This window comes from Erpetoichthys calabaricus, chromosome 12 (genome assembly GCF_900747795.2).
Source record: "Erpetoichthys calabaricus chromosome 12, fErpCal1.3, whole genome shotgun sequence".
Lineage (NCBI taxonomy): Eukaryota > Metazoa > Chordata > Cladistia > Polypteriformes > Polypteridae > Erpetoichthys > Erpetoichthys calabaricus.
Window position 1 is genome coordinate 20,463,003 of NC_041405.2, and position 23,055 is coordinate 20,486,057.

The 23,055-nt window shown below is 39.3% G+C and overlaps 1 protein-coding gene across 4 annotated transcripts in view; it reads right to left on the reverse strand.

The window, feature by feature from the left end:
* The window catches only part of zc3h7bb (zinc finger CCCH-type containing 7Bb), a 96,131-nt gene that overhangs the window by 11,241 nt on the left and 61,835 nt on the right, over positions 1–23,055 (reverse strand). For all 4 annotated transcript variants that reach the window (XM_028815163.2, XM_051934773.1, XM_028815161.2 and 1 more), the window contains 10 exons: positions 18,849–18,984; positions 14,082–14,243; positions 13,554–13,759; positions 12,957–13,057; positions 9,923–10,104; positions 9,693–9,769; positions 5,523–5,671; positions 3,648–3,753; positions 3,345–3,453; positions 2,746–2,879 (listed from right to left, as the gene is read on the reverse strand). In XM_028815163.2, the coding sequence (XP_028670996.1) occupies positions 2,746–2,879; positions 3,345–3,453; positions 3,648–3,753; positions 5,523–5,671; positions 9,693–9,769; positions 9,923–10,104; positions 12,957–13,057; positions 13,554–13,759; positions 14,082–14,243; positions 18,849–18,984 (1,362 nt within the window). The remainder of the gene's footprint in view (positions 1–2,745; positions 2,880–3,344; positions 3,454–3,647; positions 3,754–5,522; positions 5,672–9,692; positions 9,770–9,922; positions 10,105–12,956; positions 13,058–13,553; positions 13,760–14,081; positions 14,244–18,848; positions 18,985–23,055) is intronic.

Sequence of the window (23,055 nt, forward strand, 5' to 3'; positions counted from 1 at the left end):
AAACAGTGCAATTCTGTACTGAAGTACAAAAACAGCACATCACACATAAAACAATGATGCCACTTCTGAGGTTAGACTGCAGAAACCTACCATATTGGACGAACTAGTAAATAAAAGCTGCAATGAAGTGCATTCAGAGAAAATAGGACAAAAGCTATGTATGAAGAAAGAATAAGACAAGTTGCTGTTCAACATGTGTGATGGTAAAGATTTTCAGCACCTAACCAATTATCTTGAGTCAGGGTACCACATTCTATCTAAAGGCACTGCCATCATCTACTTAGAAAAACATTTTACAGGACAGACTGTAAGAGCTAAAAACCCAGCAAGCCTGCTCTCATAAATAACAATGAAAAATTATTTGACATTAACGTGCAACTACATACAGAAGAGTAAGACTGACAGATGAAACCGTAGGTACTACAGACACAGTTTTTAAGCCAGACATAGAGTTGACAGCTTTGCCAACTACTGTTGTTTAGGTATAAAGACTTATAAGCAAAGTACTTGCGTGTAGTGAGTTCATGATAGTGACCACAAATTCATCAAACCCCACATGAACTGACCCCTCAGTAGTATGCTTTCCTCACTGCAAGTCACAAGTGCCAGCCTGACCGTTAACATACTGCTCACATTACTGACCCTCAACCATGTCAACTTGTTCCTACTACTAAAGAAAGCACAAATCACTTTTCAACAATACAGGGCGAGGCAAAATGATGTTAACACTAATGGATTTATTTATTTATAACCACGGGACCTTTCCAGGTCGTGATGAACCATTGTCATGGCCTCCACACTCCTCTGATTTGACACCCTGTGATTTCTGGTTATGTGGTATGGTGAAGGAGCGCGTTTATAACAGGAAAGTTTGTGCTATCAATGACCTGAAGGACAGAATATGGACTGTGGTGTCATCTATTCCCTGTGAAATGTGTGTCCGGGCTTTAAATGGTACTGTTGCTCGTTGGTTTTTATGTGTTGAACATGATGACGAACTGATTGAGACATTCCTGTAAATCATCTTGTTTATATGAAATATGTTTTGTGAATTGTTTCCGCAATTCAAATATTAACATAATTTTGACTCACCCTGAATAAACAGCCAGTCTTGTGACACCTTTTCACAATTTATTAAAACAAATTCCTTAAATGCTTTATAAACAAAACATTTAGTGGGAAACATATGCCTGCATTATTTTGTTTTGTGTTTTCTAAGAACGGGATATCTTTTTGGAGTTAAATGTTATAGAAAGATCAAAAGGGGCTGAATATCAATTATGACACATAATTACAATTTGAAACGTGGCAGTAAATGAACAAATTATTAGGAACACTATACTAACACTGGGTAGGGCAACCTTTTTGTTCTCACAACCAGTCTCACTTGGATTCCACAAGATGTTGGAAATATTCCTTTGAGATTCTGGTCTATGCTGACATGACTGCGTCATGCTGTTTTATCAGATTTGTCAGCTGCACATTCATGCAACAAATCTCTTGTTCAACCACATCCCCAAAGTGTTATATCTGACCCAATGACTGGGAAGGCCAATGAAGGACACAGAAATCACTGCCACATTCATGAAACCAGTTTGAGACGACCTTTGCTTTGCAACATAGTGACTTATCGTGCTGGAAGTAGCCATTAGTAGATTGGTAAATTGTGGCCTCGAAGGGATACATAGAGTCAGCAACAATACTCCAAAATGCTGCGGCATTCAAGCAATGACTGATTGGTATTAACGGGCCCAGTGTGTGCCAAGAAAACATTTCCCACACCATTACACCACCAGTCTGGACTGTTGACACAAGGCAGTTTGGGTGCACAAATTCATGCTGTTGGTGCCAAATGCTGACCCTACCACATGTGTGTCTCAGCAGAAACTGAGATTTAGCAGACCAGGCTAGAGTTTTCCAGTCTTCAACTGTCCAGTTTTGGAGACCCTGTGCCCACTGCAGTCACAGCTTTCTGTTCTTGGCAGACAGGAGTGGAACCCAATGTGGTCTTCTGCTGCTGTAGCCCACTGGCCTCAAGGTTCGACGTTTTGCATATCCGGAGATGCTTTTCTGCTCACCACTGTTGTACAGAGTGGTTAAGCAGGTGTACAGGTGTTCCTAATAATTTGGTCTGTGAGTGTATGTACATATTAGAAATAATTTTACTCAAGTTCATTCATTTGGTTATTTAATGTTTCAGTTAAGTTAAAGCGTCTGTTTTTAGGTATAACATTATCACATACAAGTGAAAAAGCAGAATACCACTTAGATGCAATTTGGTTGAGTGGATCAAAAACTACTATTCAAAAATCCAAAAATTAATTTCACATGCATCTGTCATACAGATTTTGTGTAAACAAAACATAAAAAGTCAATATAATACAACACTTTAGTTAAATACTTCAGATGCATTTCATTTCAAAGTGCTCTCTCTGATTAGGATGTATCTCTTGTAACCGCACAATGAAAAATAAATGCAAGGTATGTAAGAAAACTAGCTCGTGTCGTACTTTGCTCATCAAGTTAAGCAATGAATCTTAATGTCTGCAGTTTATTTTCTGAGTATATTTCTGAAATGCTTGAGTAACAAAAACCTTTAATTGGGATGGGGGGGGGGGTTGGAATCAATACACAGGATAAAATTAATACCTGCAGCAGGTATGATGCACATTTATTCAGTTTCACATCACCTAATATTAACCAATGTTTTATTCTGCTTCACTAAAGTGACAAGCTTGCACCCACCATAGTCTCAGCATAATCTGTGGGCATAACTATTTGCTTCTCTTCTGGCTCGGTGGTGAGCAGGGTTCCATCAGCCTGGCGATTCTGGTTGGTTAGCTTCAGCCAAAGGTCATACATCTGCTGCATGTCCCTCACTGCAAGGTAAAGTTATGTATGTGTAAGATTTAATTGACAGTATGCAAAGTTTATAGTCCACATTCATTACAAAGATAACTAAACTTCAAGGAAAAAAGCTACACAGAAGACTAACTGTACACACACGCTTTGGGAAGTGTGTCTTATCTTTCAGAAATCCCTGTCTTAAATTATGATGAGCTGCTTTAAATAGTCAAATGTAAGGAATTACTGCCCTCAAATGTGAACATTTCATTTAACTCAAATACTAGCTGATGGATTCCCTAATGTGAAATTTCATGTTAAAGAATAAATTAGATTAATAAATACTGACACACACTCAGTTCTTTGCCATTCTTGCATTACTCATAAATGGTGAACAGAAACCCAAGAAAGAGAAAAGAAAACTGTTAAAAATGTAACCAAAAATACAGTATATATGACTAGAAAAATTGTGCTAGTCAAGGCTGAGGAGGATACTCAACTGTTATTATCCTTCATGTAGGTCCAAACATCTCTTTCTTCAGGGCTGTGTGCAAATGAACACTTGCCAATGTAGTGGCACTTCTTTTCTTTAACCACATGGACACACATCTAAGCAAGAAGATGGCAACAGTGAGCAAACGTGAAATTGAAATCCATTTCATGATTACCATAAGACAAGATGTATTTTGCACCCCACCCGCAAACTACATGGAATACTTGTTCAGTCACACTGAAAAAGATAACTCCAACTACTTCGATCACTTGTCAAGCTACAAAATGTCCACATATGAAATCTGTCTTACATCATACTGCTGCGGGAAAGCCCGGGAAAAGGGCAAGGGTCGGACCACCACCCACTTCTTGCGCTCGAAAGACATCACCAACAGCACACGCCGTTCTTTTGTCCAGCTACATAAAAGGGAAAAAGAAAGAAATGACTGAGAGCAAAACCCACCTCAGTTGTAACTGAATGAAACAAAACAAAAAATACATTCAAATATTCTAATTAACTATGGAATAGTAGACAACAGGCTTGAAAAACAAATATAGTCCATCATTTAACAAATTACGAGTCTAAAGTTTAAAGGGGTTTGCACCAATGAAGTCTCCAGTAAATAATACGAATACATTTCATGTAGACTTCTGACAAGTACTGACAATTTCTTTTAGGAATTTGATACCAAATTCAAACTTGGCTTAAAAATTGAGGACAAATATCCAAGACTTTGTTTTTCTGACAACATCTGAACATTTTCCGAACTCCACATCCTACTGCACGACCTTGGGGGATTTCTCATGTCAGCATCTCTTATAAGCGCACCACTCCCCATCATATTTTTGGTCGTATAAATCCCACGTTTATTAATCAAATCGATAACCTTCAGCATAAAAAGAAAGAACAGCTTTTCCTTTTAAAAAACATATTCCTCTGTCAAACTGGAGGAACCATTTTCATGTTTCACCTAACATGAATGGTGGCATTTGAAGACTTATTATATACACACAAATTTCAACATCCCATATTTCACGGGCATAGCACAGTCAAAACAGAACTAGACTCTTAAAGGCCCTGACACATTACACAAGTGTTCAAAATTGCTGACTTCATTTACAAGATCTCTGCAGTCTGACATACTCAGCAACACAGTCCAACCAGTCTGTGACTCCCCCTGACAAAATCAAAGTGGTTTTGTCTTAAGCTCGTGTGAACATTTGAAAGTCGCTCAACTCAAAGTATGATGCATGTAACACAACTATGAGGAATAAGAAATGTGGATGTTTAGAACATCACAAATAGAGGAGATGCTCATCGGTCTGATGTCTCATATTTTAAGTACCACGATGAGGGGAACAAAAAAGGGCAGAGATTTCAACTGAAGTCTCAGTACATGTAAAGCGTTCGTACAGCACCATGTCTGTCAGGCAGAATGATATTGGCTGTCAGAAACAGGGCAGAGTGACCAATGCTTTATAAATGTGAAACTGTGCTGGAAAGACATCACAGACTCATGTAATCTGTCATGCTCTGTGATTTCAAGTCACGTAACCTCTCATGCTCAGGAGACCAGATCAGCAACTGCACTCAGCAAGTCCGACATCCACCAGCCTTAGCTTGTGTCTCGGTCGTCCTGTTACAAGCACAAAGTTTGCACATATAAAAACACCCTGGCAAATTCACCTGTGGTTTGTAAAACACATAATGAGTAGTCATCAATTAATTTTATTGTTTGCTGCCACACTTATCCTCATGGCCTGAACTAAGATCAAAAACTAGGCTGCATATTGAAGTACTGAAAAGAATAATATTTGTAATTTAAATTCTAAGTTCTAAAAAAGGAATAGTTACTTCCCACCCCTTCCTTCCATTAAAATTTTGCTCCATAAAAAGACCCTCAGACTCCGGTACAAACAGCCTTGTTTTTGCAGTGTCCTATGGAATAATATCTTTACTCACTTCAGCAGGATCAACATTTTGGAGATTTTTGCTACACAGAATGTGCTTGCTCAGGTTGTAAACATGAAGTCATCTCAGCTGGCTTCAAGCTTACAAAAGCCACATCAAGCCTCACCTGAACAATACTGGCAGGGACAGCATATTTATACGTGTGTGTATATAAAAGTAACAAAGATTTAATAGTCCTTAAATTTTAATGTCAATTTTCTAATGCAAGACTCACCTGTGTCGGGCTTTAGCAGTGCAGTATTTGAGCTCTTTGTCTGGCTCACTAACCTGGCCGTCCCTCCAGCACTGCCCACAAACAAACTTCATCTTCAAGTTCAAGTTGCGAGGCTGCCGACAACTAGCAGAGACTCCTGAATGTGTAGGCTTGGTGAATTTAAGAATAAATATGCTTTTAAATTAACACAAAGTATTTTAATTACAAACAGTTCAAATTTACACACACATGCGACATTTTCTATTTACTTAAATATTTTATATATCTCTATAGATATTATATATATTTATGTTTTATACTGTATATCTCCATATCATCACATATGAATATATGACCTACATATGTATCACAAAGTAGCAAACTGTGTATTATATACACATAAATAAACAAATCCTTATTGTACAAAAGGAAAATGTCTACTGTATACCAAGAGCACGTTCTGGTGGTCTACATGATAAATGAACACTATTTGCACATAAACATATGCTAGGAGTATGCATATGAACACTGCAAGGCCACTTCTAATACCAAGAGTTTATAGGGAGAAACGTCCTGTCAGCCTTAAATCTAAAAAAAAAAAAAAATAAAAAGCTTATTAGCTTCACTTATGTTCTTGCACTATGGGTCACAGCCCAGTTTAGGTCACAGATTGCTGCCTTTTGGGTCGTGACTCCCTGTTGTATTTAATGGGAAAGGGTCATGTGTGGTCTGGGTCATTATGGGCAGCCTTAGTAATACTCTGCTATAACAGCCAGCAAAGATTATCCAAGGTGGATCCCACACACGACTGTTGGCTGTGATTCTTCAATAGGGAATTCCCCCCTCCCTCCGAACTGATGGGCATCATAGACTTAAGTATCAAAGACACATAGAAAGGCAAGAAAAAAACAAGTTTAGAAAACACTGAGCTATATACTTTAAGAAATGCACACCTATAATGAATTGCAATCTGAAGGTTTAAATCAATTTCAAAATCTAACATTCAACTTCCATTTACAGGTATTTTTTTTAAACAACACAGCTATCTGAAAATTCCTTCCTTTTACAATTATAAGATGACAACATAACGTTGTCCATTCACTATTATGAACAATTACCACTGATGACAATATTCAGTGAAGAAGCACAACCTGGAAATATAAATCAAGGATACAATTACCTCAACATATTAATTTTCACTTTTTAACATATGACTTGTAACCTCTCTTTTTGGAGATTTGAGATCTTACTTGAAATTATGAAAACACATATACATACACACACACATTATATATATATATATATATATATATATATATATATATATATATATATATATATACATATACACAAACACACACACACACATTATATATACACATACACTATATATATATATATATATATATATACTGGGGGCTTCGCTCGCCAACCCCTGGTCTTGGGTAACCTGAAATAGATTTGAAAGAGATTATTGTCGGCGTAACCCGAAATACATTGATGAATGTATGCGATATGTCCCTGCATTGCTTGCGGCATTTCAGACGCGCGCTGTAGGCGTCTGCGTCAGTTGTGGTCTTTGATTTTGAACCCGTGCCTGCTTTGCTTCCGCAGTTTCTGACACGCGTTGTGGGCGTCTATGTACATTGTATTTGTTCATGCGGAGCTGTTTGGTTTTGAAGCCGAGACAGTTTTGCTTCCGCGGTTTCAGACGCGCGTTGTAGGCGCCTACGTCTATTGTTTTTATCCATGCGGGCTCGCTTTTGTAGCTCCATTAGTTGATCTGGATCGTTTTGGAGCCGTGACCGTGACTCCATTAGTTATCCGTTGTCTACCGTTAGTAATATGGATAATTGCACTTACTGTTAATACGGAGCGTTGTCTGTGGTTGTACTGTTAATAATGCATCACTGTAATGTGATTCACATATGCTATATGGTTTGGACGTGTGAGGATGCTGTACGTTTAATACGGAGAGTTCGTGGCGCGTTGTTGCTTCGTGTCCTATTCAGAAGCACGTTTTGGACGCCTGCATCCTTTCGTACTTTCCCGTGCCTTCCGTACTATCTTTGTGGACCTGTGGGGCCTCCGTAGCCTCTTCCGTTTGACTCTGGGGTGCAGCGCAGAATCCTCTTTTTTGTGTGGCTGTGTCGTTAGTCGTTAGCTATGGGCGCGTTGTTGCTTCATTTCTCATTCACGTTAGTTCAGCTCTTTCTTTTTTGGGCCGTGACTCCTTCGTTCGCAGTGGATAAGACTTCGCTTGCGGTTTATGGGACGCGCGCAGGCGCAGTACGTCTCATGGTCCCATCGCCATGTGCCTGCGTCCATATCCGGTTTATTCTCGGTTAGTAATATAAATATATATATATATATAAATATATATATATATATATATATATATATATATATATATATATATACATATATACACACACACACACACACACATACACACACACACATATATACATACAGTATACATACAAGGATTATAGCCTGAAGTTAAAGTACATAGCTTGTCCCAGTCCACCTGAAAGCCACAACAGCATACTTCTTTATAAGTAATTATAAGGCATTTACTATAATCATGCTTAACTTGTATTAGTACAAGTTTATGGCAGCATGAACCATAATATTTAGAAGGTGAAGAACAATTTTTGGCTTTATGCACTGGGCTAATTGCCCAACCCCTGCAGAAGTTATCACTTCACCTTTACTTTATTATGAATCAGTCTTGAAAAAGACTCCCAACCCAGCTGTCTAAGGGTTAGCTGAGGTAGTTCAAATAAAGATACAGTAATGTATTACATTTTCTACTCAAAATACACCAAAGACAAATATCTGGAAGTTATTTTGTTTGCATTTTGTACACCATATGTAAGTATAGAAATGTCTGCAGCAGTACTAACATTGCATTTTATTGGTAAATGCACAACAACAAAATGTTTTGCATCTACATTGCAACAGATGGCACAATGCAAACATTAACACTAGTGCAAATATAACATTTTTGAAAATGTTGCAATAAAACCACACCTTGGTGTAAAAAATATACTTTGCAATCAATATCAAAATAAACACACTACTCTGGCACACTACTGACACCCAGGCTGCACATGGCAGAGACGAACTTGTACCAGTTTTATGCCCTGGTGTTCAGTGCTACAGCATTACAAATCTCGGTCATTGTCTACAGGGCGTACATGAACATTATCCTGAGTGTTTCTACATAGATCATCCTAGTATCCTGGAAGCTCCTTCTCTTGTTAAGCACATCACAAGTATATTGTTGTCTTCCTTAAAGTGGAGCTCTATGTGAGAAGAACTACATTCCCCTTTGTAAGAACTTTTTTTTTTTTTTTTGTTCTTTATTTCGCCTTATACAATTTCTTGTATTAGGAATTTATTAGTTTTCACATAACCCTTGGGGTCAGAGCGCAGGGTCAGCCATTGTACAGCACCCCTGGAGCAACTACAGGTTAAGGGTCTTGCTCAAGGGCCTAGCAGAGTAGGATCTCTTTTGGCAGTGACGGGGATTCGAGCCAGCAACCTTCGGAACACCAGCGCAGATCCTTAGCCTCAGAGCCACAACTCCACCCTCAACTTCCTATCTTGAGATGGCAATAAAACATTAAGATGCTAATTTGCCCTTTATTTATAATTGTTTTATGTGTGAAGACCATAGTGAAAGTGAAAGAAATCAACAAAACACCTAAAAACCCAAAACTAATTGTGGTATTCCCAAGGAGGAAGACTTCATAATTCAGATGCCTTGCCTGTGCTGCTTACTATGAAATAATAAACCACCAGCATTTCAGGCAACTCTGCTAAATTTTTTTTTTTTTTTTTATTAAAACCTGTAATTAATTAGACAAAAGGGAAGACACTTGATATAAAATTAACAGACATGTAAATGAGAAATACACACAGAGCTCAAGTTTGTAACTCAATGCAATATTTTACATCTTCCTTGTCTGCTTTCTCCTGGACGGATACTGTGAACTTATGACCACACAAAGTAACCTTAGATTTAGCTTTGACACCATCCAGAATGTGAGTTTTATTTTCATGATTTGATTGTTTTCTCTGAAATAATGTAATTTTGTGTGATGCTTATCAGGGTCTTTAACAAACAAGCGGAGCAGGGTGTGAAATGGAAAATACTATACAAGCAAGCCAGCAATCATTTACCTTACGGCGCTGGGCACCCTGTTCCAAACGTTGCCAGTATTTTTTGGATTCCTGCACAATCTCCTCATGTGTGATCCCTAAAACATAAGAGGGCACAGAAGTATGGGGAAATCTGTTAATAATATAAAACAGCCATGAGAGTCAATTTATATTATTGAACTACTTGCCTCCCTAAAGAAACTGAAATTGGAAGAGCGTAGCTTTTGCCCCAATTTTTCCCCACATCTTACCAGAGTCCTGCTGCAGTACCCACGTCTTCAGCTCCACAATGCTGTGAGCAAAAGAGCAGCTGTCTTCTCGCTGGCAGCCATAACGGACTTCATGCCGGCAGACATCAAACTGGCAGAGGGGATGCAAGGGGCGGACTTTGGAGTAGCGTACAGTGGTGGATCGCACCACATGAACCAGGCACCTGAGTATGAACAGAAAAATGTGCATTAACTGGCAACAGAACAAACAAGCATTACAATAAGTGGTGCAAGGTTCCTATTACGGCCTGTGACGATGCGGGTCCTGCTCCATGCTCCCTCTTCCCTTTTGGGAGCCCTCAAACCCAGCACCGTTGGTAACGTAACCGGATGAGTTGATCTGATGGGGACAAATCAAACTGAGCAAGGGGATGGTGCAAAAGTGTTCAAGTGCTTTTATTAGAAACAAAACCAAAAACAAACAGTGTCCAAATAAAGTGCAGTGCATCAAAGTTCCATAAATAAACCCATAAAAAGATAAAAATCCCAAACGTTTAAAACGAGATTAAAATCCTGCAGCAGACATTGGGGTCACACCAGCCAAACACAGGTCCTTCCCAGTCTCTCCAGTTTACCCAAGGCTTGCTCAGCTGGAGAGACTTAAGCCGCCGCGGTGCTCACAATACCGACCCCCGTCTTGGCTGCCTCTGCCAGACCACTCGGGGTCGGTTGTCCTCCCATCTTTCTTCTCGCAGTCGTCCCTCGAATCCCTAGGACGGACTCCTCCAAGATAGAACCCACTCTTCCACATCATCAGTGGGTGCTATCCGTCCCTCGACCGCATATCCTTTGCTCCACATGGGACCCCTGACCGTGCTGACCTCTCTCATCAGCTAGTTGGCTTGTCCGCTCACTTTCACTGACCCCAATGCCTCACATTCTCGCTCTCCAAGTCTTCCTTTCTTTTGTTTCTTTTACATCTCTCCCCGTTTCTCTGTACCGGCCCGTTCTTATACAACTCTGTGGGCGCAGCGCCTCAATCACACACTGCAGGAAGCCAATGAAGCAACTGACAAAGATTGCACCCTCACATGCAGGTGCGACTCGCCCCAATTACCTCATCAACTTCCTGCTGCTGCGCGATCACGTCCAAGGAGAGCGACACGGCCAAATGGATTATTTAAAAACTGGCCTTCCCTTCTGAGCCGCGGACCCACAAACCACACAGCCACTAAGCTGGCTAGCATATATCCAAATACCAACATATATTAATAAGTAATATAACACGTTACCTGAAAATAAATCTTCCTTAATTAATACAAGCAAAAATGCCTAGAGATGCAATAAACGGTAGAATGCAGCATTGAACACTTAGGTTTGACTGTCATTTTTTTCTCTAATGAGGATGTTTTATAAATGTGAATCACTGGTTATGTTGTTGTTATATTTATCCATATTACTAACCGAGAATGGTAAACCGGATATGGACGCAGGGACCTGCCCGTGGACACAGGAGACACAGTGCGTAGGTGCCACACAAAGCCCCCCTCCCCAGAGTGAAACAGGAGAGACTATGAACCGTCTGACATGCCGCAAGCAGGATAAAGCGAGGTCAGAAATAAAAGACAGAGTAGGAAACAAAGTAAAACGACATAAAGAGGTTAAAGAACGGGGCCAAACACATGGAGAGCAGGTTACAGATGATGAAAACTGGAATGCAACAGCTTCAAAAAAAAAACCTAGGCACGAAACACATGCATAGCGAGGGACAGAATATAAAGGCAGAAAAAACAACAGTTAAACGTCCACACCACACAGCGGAGGCAGACCCGGAAGGTGCAGGCGCCTACATCGCGCGTTGGAAGGCGCGGGAAAGTACGAAAGGCAAAGGCGCCTACACAACATGGTAAAACCCGACATAATACGGAAGGCGCAGGCGTTGCCGCCATATTGTGAGTGGCAATACTGTGTAGTGAAGGCGCAGGCGTCACCGCCATATTATGCGTGGCACTACTGTGGAGTGGAGTGAAGTTAGGAATAATGTGCTGCTTGGGATCGTACAAAACGGCGCACGCGACCCACCGTCTGAAACTGCGGAGGCAAAGCAGGCACGGGTTCAAACCGAACGAGCTCGAGTGACGGATATACGCCTACAACGCGTGTCTCAAACCGCAGAAGCAGGGCAAGTGCGGGTTCAAAACAACGCAAGCTCCTACAACGCGCGTCTGAAACTACGGCTGCCCAGCGGGCACGGGTTCAAAACGCCGGGGGTAGGCGAGCGAAGCGAGCAGGGGGCGAAGCCCCCTTGTATATTTATAATCAGGTCACATGTAATGAATCAATATAACCTGCTAACTGTTTATATTGTATTGTTGAATTTGTGTGTACAGAAGCTACAGAGCTGTATAAGGCAGAGTTTGAATTCCAGCTTAGTCATTTTTCAGTGTGGTTTGCTTTGTTCTTGACATTTTTGCTGGTGCTCCAGTTTTTCTTCCACATGACAAATATGCGCACATTAGGTAAACTAGCAACTATAAACTGGTCTTATACCAGTGAGTATAGGTGTGTAACTCACTGGCAACCCTGACACTACAATAACCATAACTGGAACTGTGCTGCCCCCAAAAAACAGAGCAAGCAGAAGCCAACTATGCAGGTCAGAGCACCGGACAGCAATTCTTTCAACTTCAAGGACCTTTGAACTAATGGCTTAGAATTTCTGAATACGGTATCTGCTTCTAACACGGTCATTAACTCCTGGATGGATTTTAAATTGTTGCTCACTGCCACCGTACTCACAAAAATCTTGAAATGGAAATGGGAAGACGCTTGCACTAGAAATGGCAGGACGAAAGAAGCATATTAAAGTCAGGCCTACAGTGGGCTGCATGTTTTCCTTTTGTTTGTTTTCTCCCCACAACCAATTTTCTGTATGTCCATGTCTGGTGCCTTATTCTGCGCATTGGAGCACCCTCTTGTGGTGCTCACATTGACACTTGTAGTTCTAGAACCATGAAATGTTATCTCACATGTTATGTTCATGTATCATACAAGTCAACTGCTGCAGAGAACTCACTTGTTCATATCAAAAAGATGCTTGGCAGACAGATTAGAGCACACTGCCAGATTGTCCTTGCTGCGCTTGCTTATGATGCGGGGCTTGCTATCAAAGCACTCCTGCAATTATAGACAATTAAAATAGGTGTTACGTATTACAGTAAAGGCTTAATCAACATTTTAGGAACTCAAAACTTTCAAACAATGTATGTTTATTTAAATCAGTGCTGTAAGAACAGTAACACATTTTCAGCATATTACTTACCTATAGGGGTTATGCTATTTCGCTATTTCTTTAAAAGAATGATAATGTGTGACAATTCATGGGCTGCTGCTGTCAATACTGTATGCATGTTTTAGAGGTAGCATTTTTCTTATTTCAAAAGGCTAGGAAATATGTAATAGTTCTATTCCAGTTCTAGCTAAATGACAATTTTTTGACAGTAGGAAATGTATAATGTCTATAAAAAAAAAAAAAACATTTCCCAAGCTATAAAAAAGACACCACAGGGGCATCTCAACTGATGTAAAAGGATGGATGTTAGACAGCCGAACTCTTAAATAAACACAATACATGCGAAAAATAAAAGAAGTGGTTTCTAACTCTGACATCTACCTCACAGAGGAACATGAACATCCCTTGGTGGGTTTGCAGCAGTCTAGATACAGTAAGGTTCCTTCTCTCACTGCCACCAAGAGGGTTAAAAAGCAGCTCACGGTTGAGTGCCCCCTTCCTCTCCTGTGTCCAGACGTCAATCTCCTCTTGACAATATGCAAATGTGCAATTCTCACCATATTTGCATTCCTGCTTGCTCTGAATCTCTGCAGAAACAGGAATAAAAAGCAAGACAAATACGTATTGGGAGTAAAAGCTAACATCTTGCTACCCTTCAGGACAACCTGCACATGTACATGACACACACGGTAACCCCAAAATCCTAACATCAATCTGAATTTGAAAACCTTTATATGCCATCATTTGAAAAGATGCACAATGAACACAGTGTATGCATAGTTAATAAAATCATGTTCTTTATATAGTATAAGGCTAAAAACAACAGGGACACTTTACAGAAAGGTAAATGCGAATACAATAGACACCTACTTATGATTAAATCATGATAAGTAATCAGCACTTAAATACCTTTGCACAGTACAAATGATCCTAAAAAATTGTTCCTAGCAGGTCGAGGACGGATTCTCTTCCAGCTCTGATCTTCACTCTCTTTTATTCGACACAGTAACATGTCTTTCTTGCATTTATGACCAACATCTGGCTTGTATGTGTAGTCCATGGCTTTGGGACCTTGATGATAAAGGAAGAACTAAGTGACTGCACCAAATAACACTAATTTATATATTATATGCTTTTTACATTTCTTTAACACCACTGGTTCTTGATTCACAGCACTGCTCAATTTCCATGCTTAGAAACCAATCATTGTGGGCTCATGTATTTAAATAATAGACCTTGTAAAATGTATTATAAACCCACACATCAATTTAACCATTATATTGCAGCAGCACATCTAAGGAGATCTCATTTCAAGTGGATTCAGCTATATCAAGAAATCTACTGGTACCTAACTAAAAGGAGGTAAAGAAGCTAGATCTGATAACACAAGAGAAAAAACAGGGAATATTAGTTAGGTGCTCTTGGTGTCAGTTTTTAACAGTGGACAGGAAACAGGAATCCTGAACATAAAAAATACATTCATGTTTAAGAAGATATTAAGTAAGACTTGCTTACAAAATGCTGAATACTAGATGAGTGGGCTTAAATGTCTGTTTTCAGATTTGTCTGCTGTATAGATTGCAGTGATTTAGAGTTGGTTACGCATTTTAAAGACCTCCTTTTTAAATAAGTAAAACACAGCACTACTGTACTAATACAAGCCCTTGCAATTTCTGTAATGTCACTGCACAAAGTTCTTCTTAAAACTAATTCCTTGATGTTCATCAAAATAATTTAATAGATACATTGAGGGCTTTAATTCTTTACTTCATCTGGAAAACACAAGAGCTCATGTGTCTCATAGTAATGAAAGAAAGAACAAGATTTCAGCAAATAATAAACATATGTAATGCTATCAAAATGCATGTAAAGACCTCAATCTGTATTAAATATGAGGGTATAACATAGCATTTATACAGTGCATCCGGAAAGTATTCACAGTGCATCACTTTTTCCACATTGTGTTATGTTACAGCCTTATTCCAAAATGGATTAAATTCATTTTTTTCCTCAGAATTCTACACAGAACACCCCATAATGACAACGTGAAAAAAAGTTTACTTGAGGTTTTTGCAAATTTATTAAAAATAAAAAAAACTGAGAAATCCCATGTACATAAGTATTCACAGCCTTTGCTCAATACTTTGTCGATGCCCCTTTGGCAGCAATTACAGCCTCAAGTCTTGTTGAATATGATGCCACAAGCTTGGCACAACTATCCTTGGCCAGTTTCGCCCATTCCTCTTTGCAGCACCTCTCAAGCTCCATCAGGTTGGATGGGAAGCGTCGGTGCACAGCCATTTTAAGATCTCTCCAGAGATGTTCAATCAGATTCAAGTTTTCATCCAGGATGTCTCTGTACATTGCTGCAGTCATCTTTCCCTTTATCCAGACTAGTCTCCCAGTTCCTGCCGCTGAAAAACATCCCCACAGCATGATGCTGCCACCACCATGCTTCACTGTAGGGATGGTATTGGCCTGGTGATGAGCGGTGCCTGGTTTCCTCCAAACGTGACGCCTGGCATTCACACCAAAGAGTTCAATTTTTGTCTCATCAGACCAGAGAATTTTTTTTCTCATGGTCTGAGAGTCCTTCAGGTGCCTTTTGGCAAACTCCAGGCGGGCTGCCATGTGCCTTTTACTAAGGAGTGACTTCCGTCTGGCCACTCTACCATACAGGCCTGATTGGTGGATTGCTGCAGAGATGGTTGTCCTTCTGGAAGGTTCTCCTCTCTCCACAGAGGACCTCTGGAGCTCTGACAGAGTCGCCATAGGGTTCTTGGTCACCTCCCTGACTAAGGCCCTTCTCCCCCGATCGCTCAGTTTAGATGGCCGGCCAGCTCTAGGAAGAGTCCTGGTGGTTTCAAACTTCTTCCACTTACGGATGATGGAGGCCACTGTGCTCATTGGGACCTTCAAAGCAGCAGAAATTTTTCTGTAACCTTCCCCACATTTGTGCCTCGAGACAATCCTGTCTCGGAGGTCTACAGACAATTCCTCTGACTTCATGCTTGGTTATGTAACAAAACACTCTTATCTGGAAATATGCTCTTTTTAAATTGTTTTGAAAATGTCAATTTAAAAATGTAAAAAGAGACTACCTTGTTGAAGGGAGCACATAAAGAACTTCAGAAATATGTGAACTCACCTGTGCCAAGTCAGATTTAATGAAACACATTCTGCTGTAGACAAATAGCTCAGCAACAGCCTAGTCACTCACAGCAGCCCAACGGCCACTACATTAAAAAGCTTAATAAATAGTCCTAGAAAGCCTAGGGGACATATGAACCTGTAAGCAGTGGTTTTGAGAAATACACCATTTAAGCTAGCTGGGCATTATTGTTGAAGGATTGGTATACTGTACTTACTGCATCTTGAAAAACACAGGCAAGAAATGCATGTTATTTGAAGTGCATCACTTGTTTTTACACGATACAATTCAAAACCTTTCAATATGTCCACAGTTCTCACTGTTGCAGAACAAACTGCAATTAACTGCTTCCAAAAGTTTACTTCAATTTGCTTCAAAATCTTTCCAAGGTTACTAGAATTAACTTAAAATGGTACCACCATGCAGAAAGTGCAGATCAGTGAGTAGCCACAAAAGAAGTAACTACAAAGGAAGTCAGCACAAACCACCACAACTACCTGATAGACTGCAGTAAAATTAAACTAAACATGAAAAACAGTCAAGTATTTTAAATATTTGAGTTTATTTCCAATATTGTAATAGAAAGTTCCCAAATTCAATGGCTCTAGAACAGGGTCTCTAACCTTTTTTCCCTCCGAGAGCTACTTTTACAAAATGAAAATGGCCAAGAGCTACTCCTGTTTTCTAATGTTTATTCTCATAGCTTATTTCAACCCAAACAAACTGAATAAGCTTGTTTTGCCTGAACATTTACAAAATGTTGGTGTCCACAACTCACATTTTACATGAAAACATCACAAAAATATTTAGTTCACCTGCAAGTGCATTTTGTATGTCTGTATACATTTCTAGTGTATCTCACGCTATTGAATTAAAACATGAATGCTGTCAAAACAAAACAATGCAATGCAATTCCAAATACACAGATGACTTCTTCATTTGTCATTTTGTCACATGATTCACAGGTCCCGTTGCATGTGATTTGTGTTTTTTAGTGAGTCAGATGACTGGCACCAAGGTGTATGGTGGAGTGGAGCCACTTATGTTCACTCTTATGGAGTCATTTAAATGTTCGTCTGTCAGTCTTGTTCTGAACTTTGATTTCATGACATTCATGTCAGACTCACAGAGGTATGGAAACCCAAAGAAAGCAGACATGTTCAGAGCTGCTTGGTGAAGATTCTTATAGTTATCTGGCTCTATTAAGCTCCAGAAATGCTGAGAATGTTGTTGAGACTTTAACTGCACATTATTTTGAAGGTTTACTAATATATAATATATAAAATCCAATGTGTCTGTATGTCTGTCTGCATTTCACAAGAGAAATACTTCATAGATTTAGATTGGGTTTTTTTCTACAATTTGCTTGAACATTCCAGTTGATTTTGCGACTTCTCTTATTTCGCTAAGAATCGGAGTTCGTTTGTGATACTGATTTATTGCGCGAATCCAAGACGTCCGCAGCGGGCCGAGGCCTTCCACACTCACTTGCCAGCTTCGGGGCGTGGTCCTTAAGTCCGCTTAGCTAGCGAACGAGAGAACAATTGAATTCAACTTTTATATTTAAAATAAAGTGTTACTTAGGTCTTGATGAGTCGGAGTCCGGATATTCTCTTAAATGTATGCTACCGGTAGCTCGTCAGCGACATGTTGGAGACCCCTGCTCTAGAATCACAAATGGGTGGAAATTGCTGTTACAACTATCATCTTTTCTATAAGCCATTTTGTGATATTAAAAAAAAAATTAGATCGCTAAGCTACCTCGTGGAAACTCTAAAATAGTGAATAAAGATGGCATTACTTTAGTTCAATTTCAATGCATTTGTTGTATGCATCAAGTACTCCATGATTTTTATAAAAAACTTACTTTGTTAAAATAATTGTGATATAAATGGAACTGAGAAAGTGAAGCTCAATCACAAAATATATAAAATGCCTCCTTATGTTCGTTTTGTACATTTTTACTCTAAACAATAAATAAAGTACATATTCATCAGTATAAAAAATATAAATAAAGGTTTCACATGACAAAGAGCAAAACATGCACATTCAGCAGTGCTTAACCTTAGCACTAAATTTATTAGGACAAAAACATATTTTCAGTTTTTACCCAAAGTAAAATACATAAAGAAATCTGTTGCAAAAATTAGAATAAAAACAAGTCACCTAATGTAACCCGACTTGTCAGGTCTTCAAATTAAGAAATTAGATGTAGTTAGCAGAACCCCTGCAAACACTTTAGCCTCAATTAACTCAATTTATGGCCTCTACTTTAATCAGTTTCTTTGATTCGAGTTCAGAAGCAATATTAATATTTCATTTTCTTAGCAGGTCAAAAACAAAGAACCAATTAATTTACTTCTAAACGATAAAACTTGGGAGCGTGGGTAAAATTAAATTTACACATCCTGCCTGAAATATAAGTAAATACTGCAGTTTCAATTTTAAAGCACGCGACAACATCATAACACTACAATCACCAGTCCAACTCCATTTAAATCACTAGTCAGACCTGAAGATATTACCTGTCTTGATGAAGCAGGTAGGACAGGCCTGTCTGAACTCGTGGGTGTCAGACAGAGGGTTTTTGGCAAGCAGGGACACTCCAGAGGAGCCCGCCCCAGGAAGAGGCTGTTGTGAAGGTACCAAGCCAGGGCCGTTCTGCATGTGAGAAAGAAAAAATAAAAGTGACCAATAAGCAAGGTGATCATGAAGACTAAGCAATCATGATGGAACTGAAACAAATATATCTAAGGAATAAATAATTTGCAGAAAGATACAATAGGTTAAAGTGTAAAGAAGATTTTGGGATTGAAGGGTAATTGAAGTGATACATTTCTTACTCGCAACACATGGATATTGCGCCCGTAATCAACACTGACAAACAAAAAGGAACTACATTTCTAGCTGCCATGCAGGATATTCAATTTGATGATACAAATAAACTGAATACAAAGGCTCCAGTCTGTCTCATGGGCCTGAATCAAGTTTAATTTGCACAGCAGCATTAAATAATGTGCTATAATACTGTGTGCATCTTTATATCCATTTAGAACTACAATAAACTGTATAAATAGAGCGTCTTTGTCCCTTATTGAGAAAATCATTTTCAATAACACATCTGTATCTTCCTTGTCAAACCTCCAAACCACCAATACATCTTAAGAAGTGTTTAAACCATTTCAAAATTGAATAAATGGATGCTGTCTCATGATAAAAGCCTTCAGCAAAATGTGATTAGTGCAGTACTTTAAAGGACGTAGTAAAGAATCAAACCCCAGAACTTTCTTAATACCATTTAATTACAATTCAAATGTCAGCACCATAACCATTAGGATACAGGGTCACAGGCACAAACAACTTCTTTCTCTTATCGTATTCACATGACACGCAGGGGCTGACTTATTTGTGCCCTTAACATGCTGTAAATGAGAATATGATTTACCAAGCAGCACTTCACTAATAAACTTTATCTTTATATATAATACACTACCATGGCTGTTCGTTTGTCTGTCCAGGATTTTAAATCATCTGTAGCTCGCAAACCGTTTAACCTATTGACCTGAAATTTGGTACACATATACTACGTGATGTCTACTATCTATCCGCTTTCGGGGAGAAGATTGACCTCCAAGGTTATTCCTTTTTATTTTATTGTAGAATCAACTCTTGGTAGCGGCCAGCAGTGCAGCACATGCGTACGGGAGCCGTTCTCATTCCTACCGCCTTCGCCATCACTTCCCCTACCTCTTCATATCTTAAATCATTCTTGAGGCAGATTGAAGACTTAAGTGCCAGCTTAAGTGAAAAATTAAGGAAAACGTCCTAAGTAATTGCAACACAAACACTGACTTAATCGATTTTAATGTGAAAAGATGCCGAAGAAAGAAGAGAAGAAGCAGGCCGCTAGGGTGGAGAGAAGAAGAGCCGCTCAGGAAGCAGCAAGCGCATCAACCTCTGAGCAAATGAATGGTAAACGTACAGAGAAAGAGGAGGAAAACTAGGAATGATCAAGTCAAGTGTATTCACGGTACGTTATCGTGCAGTGCGCCGTTAACGGCTGTGATATATTACATATGTTGCATCACTTAGCTATACAGGTACTCGTCGACATACGACCTATGCAAGTTACGACTGTTCGACTTTACGACACGTTTGACTGTTTCCCCTGCCAGCTGTTGGCAGCGCCAGTTTCCCGCACTCTCAAGTCTCGCTACGCAGCAGTAAAAATATACGCAGCAGTGTTGCCCCACGTGTGTTTGTGTCTTGTTGTTTTGGCAATTTTCGATAATAATATAACCCTAACATATAACCCTATAATATTAACACTAATAGCAGCTTTCTACTCAAAACGGCAAACTTGAGAAGCTGCCAGCATCAAACCCAGAAGCTCTTGATTGGGCAGTTCTTAGGATTGCACTACGCAAGCAGTCGCATCAACTGCTTACCGCAACCTGCTTTCTTTTTTCTTCTTGAATAAAAGCGCACTTGTTCTGTTATACTTGTACTTGTGAAAGTGTTTATTTGATATTTGGACTTCAGGCTTCACACCAGTCATTCTCAGTCACACACACCACTCACATCCACATCCACAGTTATCCCAGTCTCGTTCGTGCACAAGTTTTATATACAATCATCACATTCAAATGTTAACAGTTCCCACACACAACTGCTGACTCCCAATCAAGAGCTTCTGGGTTCGATGCTAGCAGCTTCTCGAGTTTACCGCTTTGAGTAGAGAGCTGCTGTTATTGTTAATATTATACAATAAAAACATACATTTGATTTACGTCTGTAACAACCGCTGTAAATTTATAGTGCTTGTCAAAGTTAGCGTTCACACTCGCCCCGATATGACACTGCTCTTTTCAAATAAAGACGCGCTATAACAGAGGTGAACTCAGATCAGAGAAAACAGAAGCCCTCCCCGCAAGAAATGTCGACTCACAGTGTATGAATGGCGTATGGAAGAAGTGTGTTAAGCGTTATGTAAATACTTTTGCTGGATTTAACAGTGAACAAGAACTTGATGAGATTCGTGAAGAAATAGTGAAACTGTCAAAAGACCTTTCATTGGAATGTGAAATGGAAGATGTCGAGGAGTTGCTAGACCGGGAATCAGGTGAACTTATGAATGAAGAGCTGATAGAATTGGAAGAAGAAAGAGTGGCGGAAGAAGAAACAAGAGAATTGGAGTAAGACGAAGAGGAGGAGGTGCCACAAACAATGTTCACCACAAAGGGATTGTCAGAAGATTTATCTCTACTGAATAAACTCCTCGCTCATTTTGAAAAAATGGACCCAAATATTGAACGATTTGCGAGGATTGAACGGATGGCACGCAACACATTTCGTCCTTATTGCGAAATTTATGAAGAGAAAAAAAAACAAACAATTCAGACGAAGCTCACTATGTTTATGAAAAGAGCAACTCCTCCCATCACCCCGTCCGCAGCCTTGCCTGATCTGATGAAGGCGATATCGACAACCCGCAGCCAAGCACCAGTGGTGCCAGGAATTAAATGTACAGTACAGTATTTCTTGTTTTGTACGTTTTCCACATATTAAACAAATTGTACTGTAGTATGCTGTGTTTGTCTTAGAAAGTAAGAAAATGTTGATAAAATATTACTTTAAGATGATTACAATATTATTACCCAGTCTAATATTCTTACCTTAAATTAACATAGGCCGACTTACGTCCAGATCAACTTACAACCAGTCAGTCGGAACCAATCGTGATCGTAAGTCGACAAGTACCTGTAATTATTTACTTTAAACACGCATGTGTGGGCAATGGCAAGATATTATGTGGTAGATAATTTAGTTCTGAATGAGCTCCATTTCATGAACTCAATGTACAGCTGCCAATATAGTAGTTTGTTAAACATGACTTGATATTATTTGTGCAGATAACAGCTACCTCAGCTAGTTACAAAACAGTACACAGAATGGAAAAAGATGACAGATAATGCATTTCGTAGTTACCAACAACACAAGTGATATTTATGACTCACCAATCTTAATGTCTTAATTTAGATATTGTTATCCTACAGCCTGGTGCATAAACGTGATCACTATGATACGACATTGGACCTTGTCTGTCCGTCTAGCGTCTCACATTTTGCAAATATTGCTTATGTCTCCTACAAAAATCCATAATATAAGACTATCATATTACTAGTGCCTCAATCAAGCTCAATTTGCACAGCTGGATTAAATAATGTATTATAATATTGTGTGCAATTTTCTATCCATTTAGAACTGTAATAAGCCACTGACTACAATGAAGACCAACATATTCTTGCAACAAGTGAAAGATGACAGTAATTGCTCAGGTCTGTCTTTTTCAGTTACATCCTTGTACATCACAGCCACCACTTTAAAACTCTTAACTCAGTTAGGTTTCAAGACCAACAACTGACGCACACTTCACATACAATGGTGGTCAAATGACACTGTGTGTGTATCTTTGTATTTTTAATTGTACACTTTTCACAAGAAAACTGCAACCACAGTTGAAGTAATATACATCAAACGCCAGAGGACTGGTGGCTGTAACTAAAAGTAGGCAGCGGGATCACTCACGACTCTACCAATATCATTACATTAACATACTGTAAGGTTGATAGATCCTTTACCAATTAAGTGACAAAGTTATGTTTAACTTCTGTAGTCTCCCTTATATGACAACTTTGGTTATTTTATTGCCACACAAATTCAGTTTGGCTG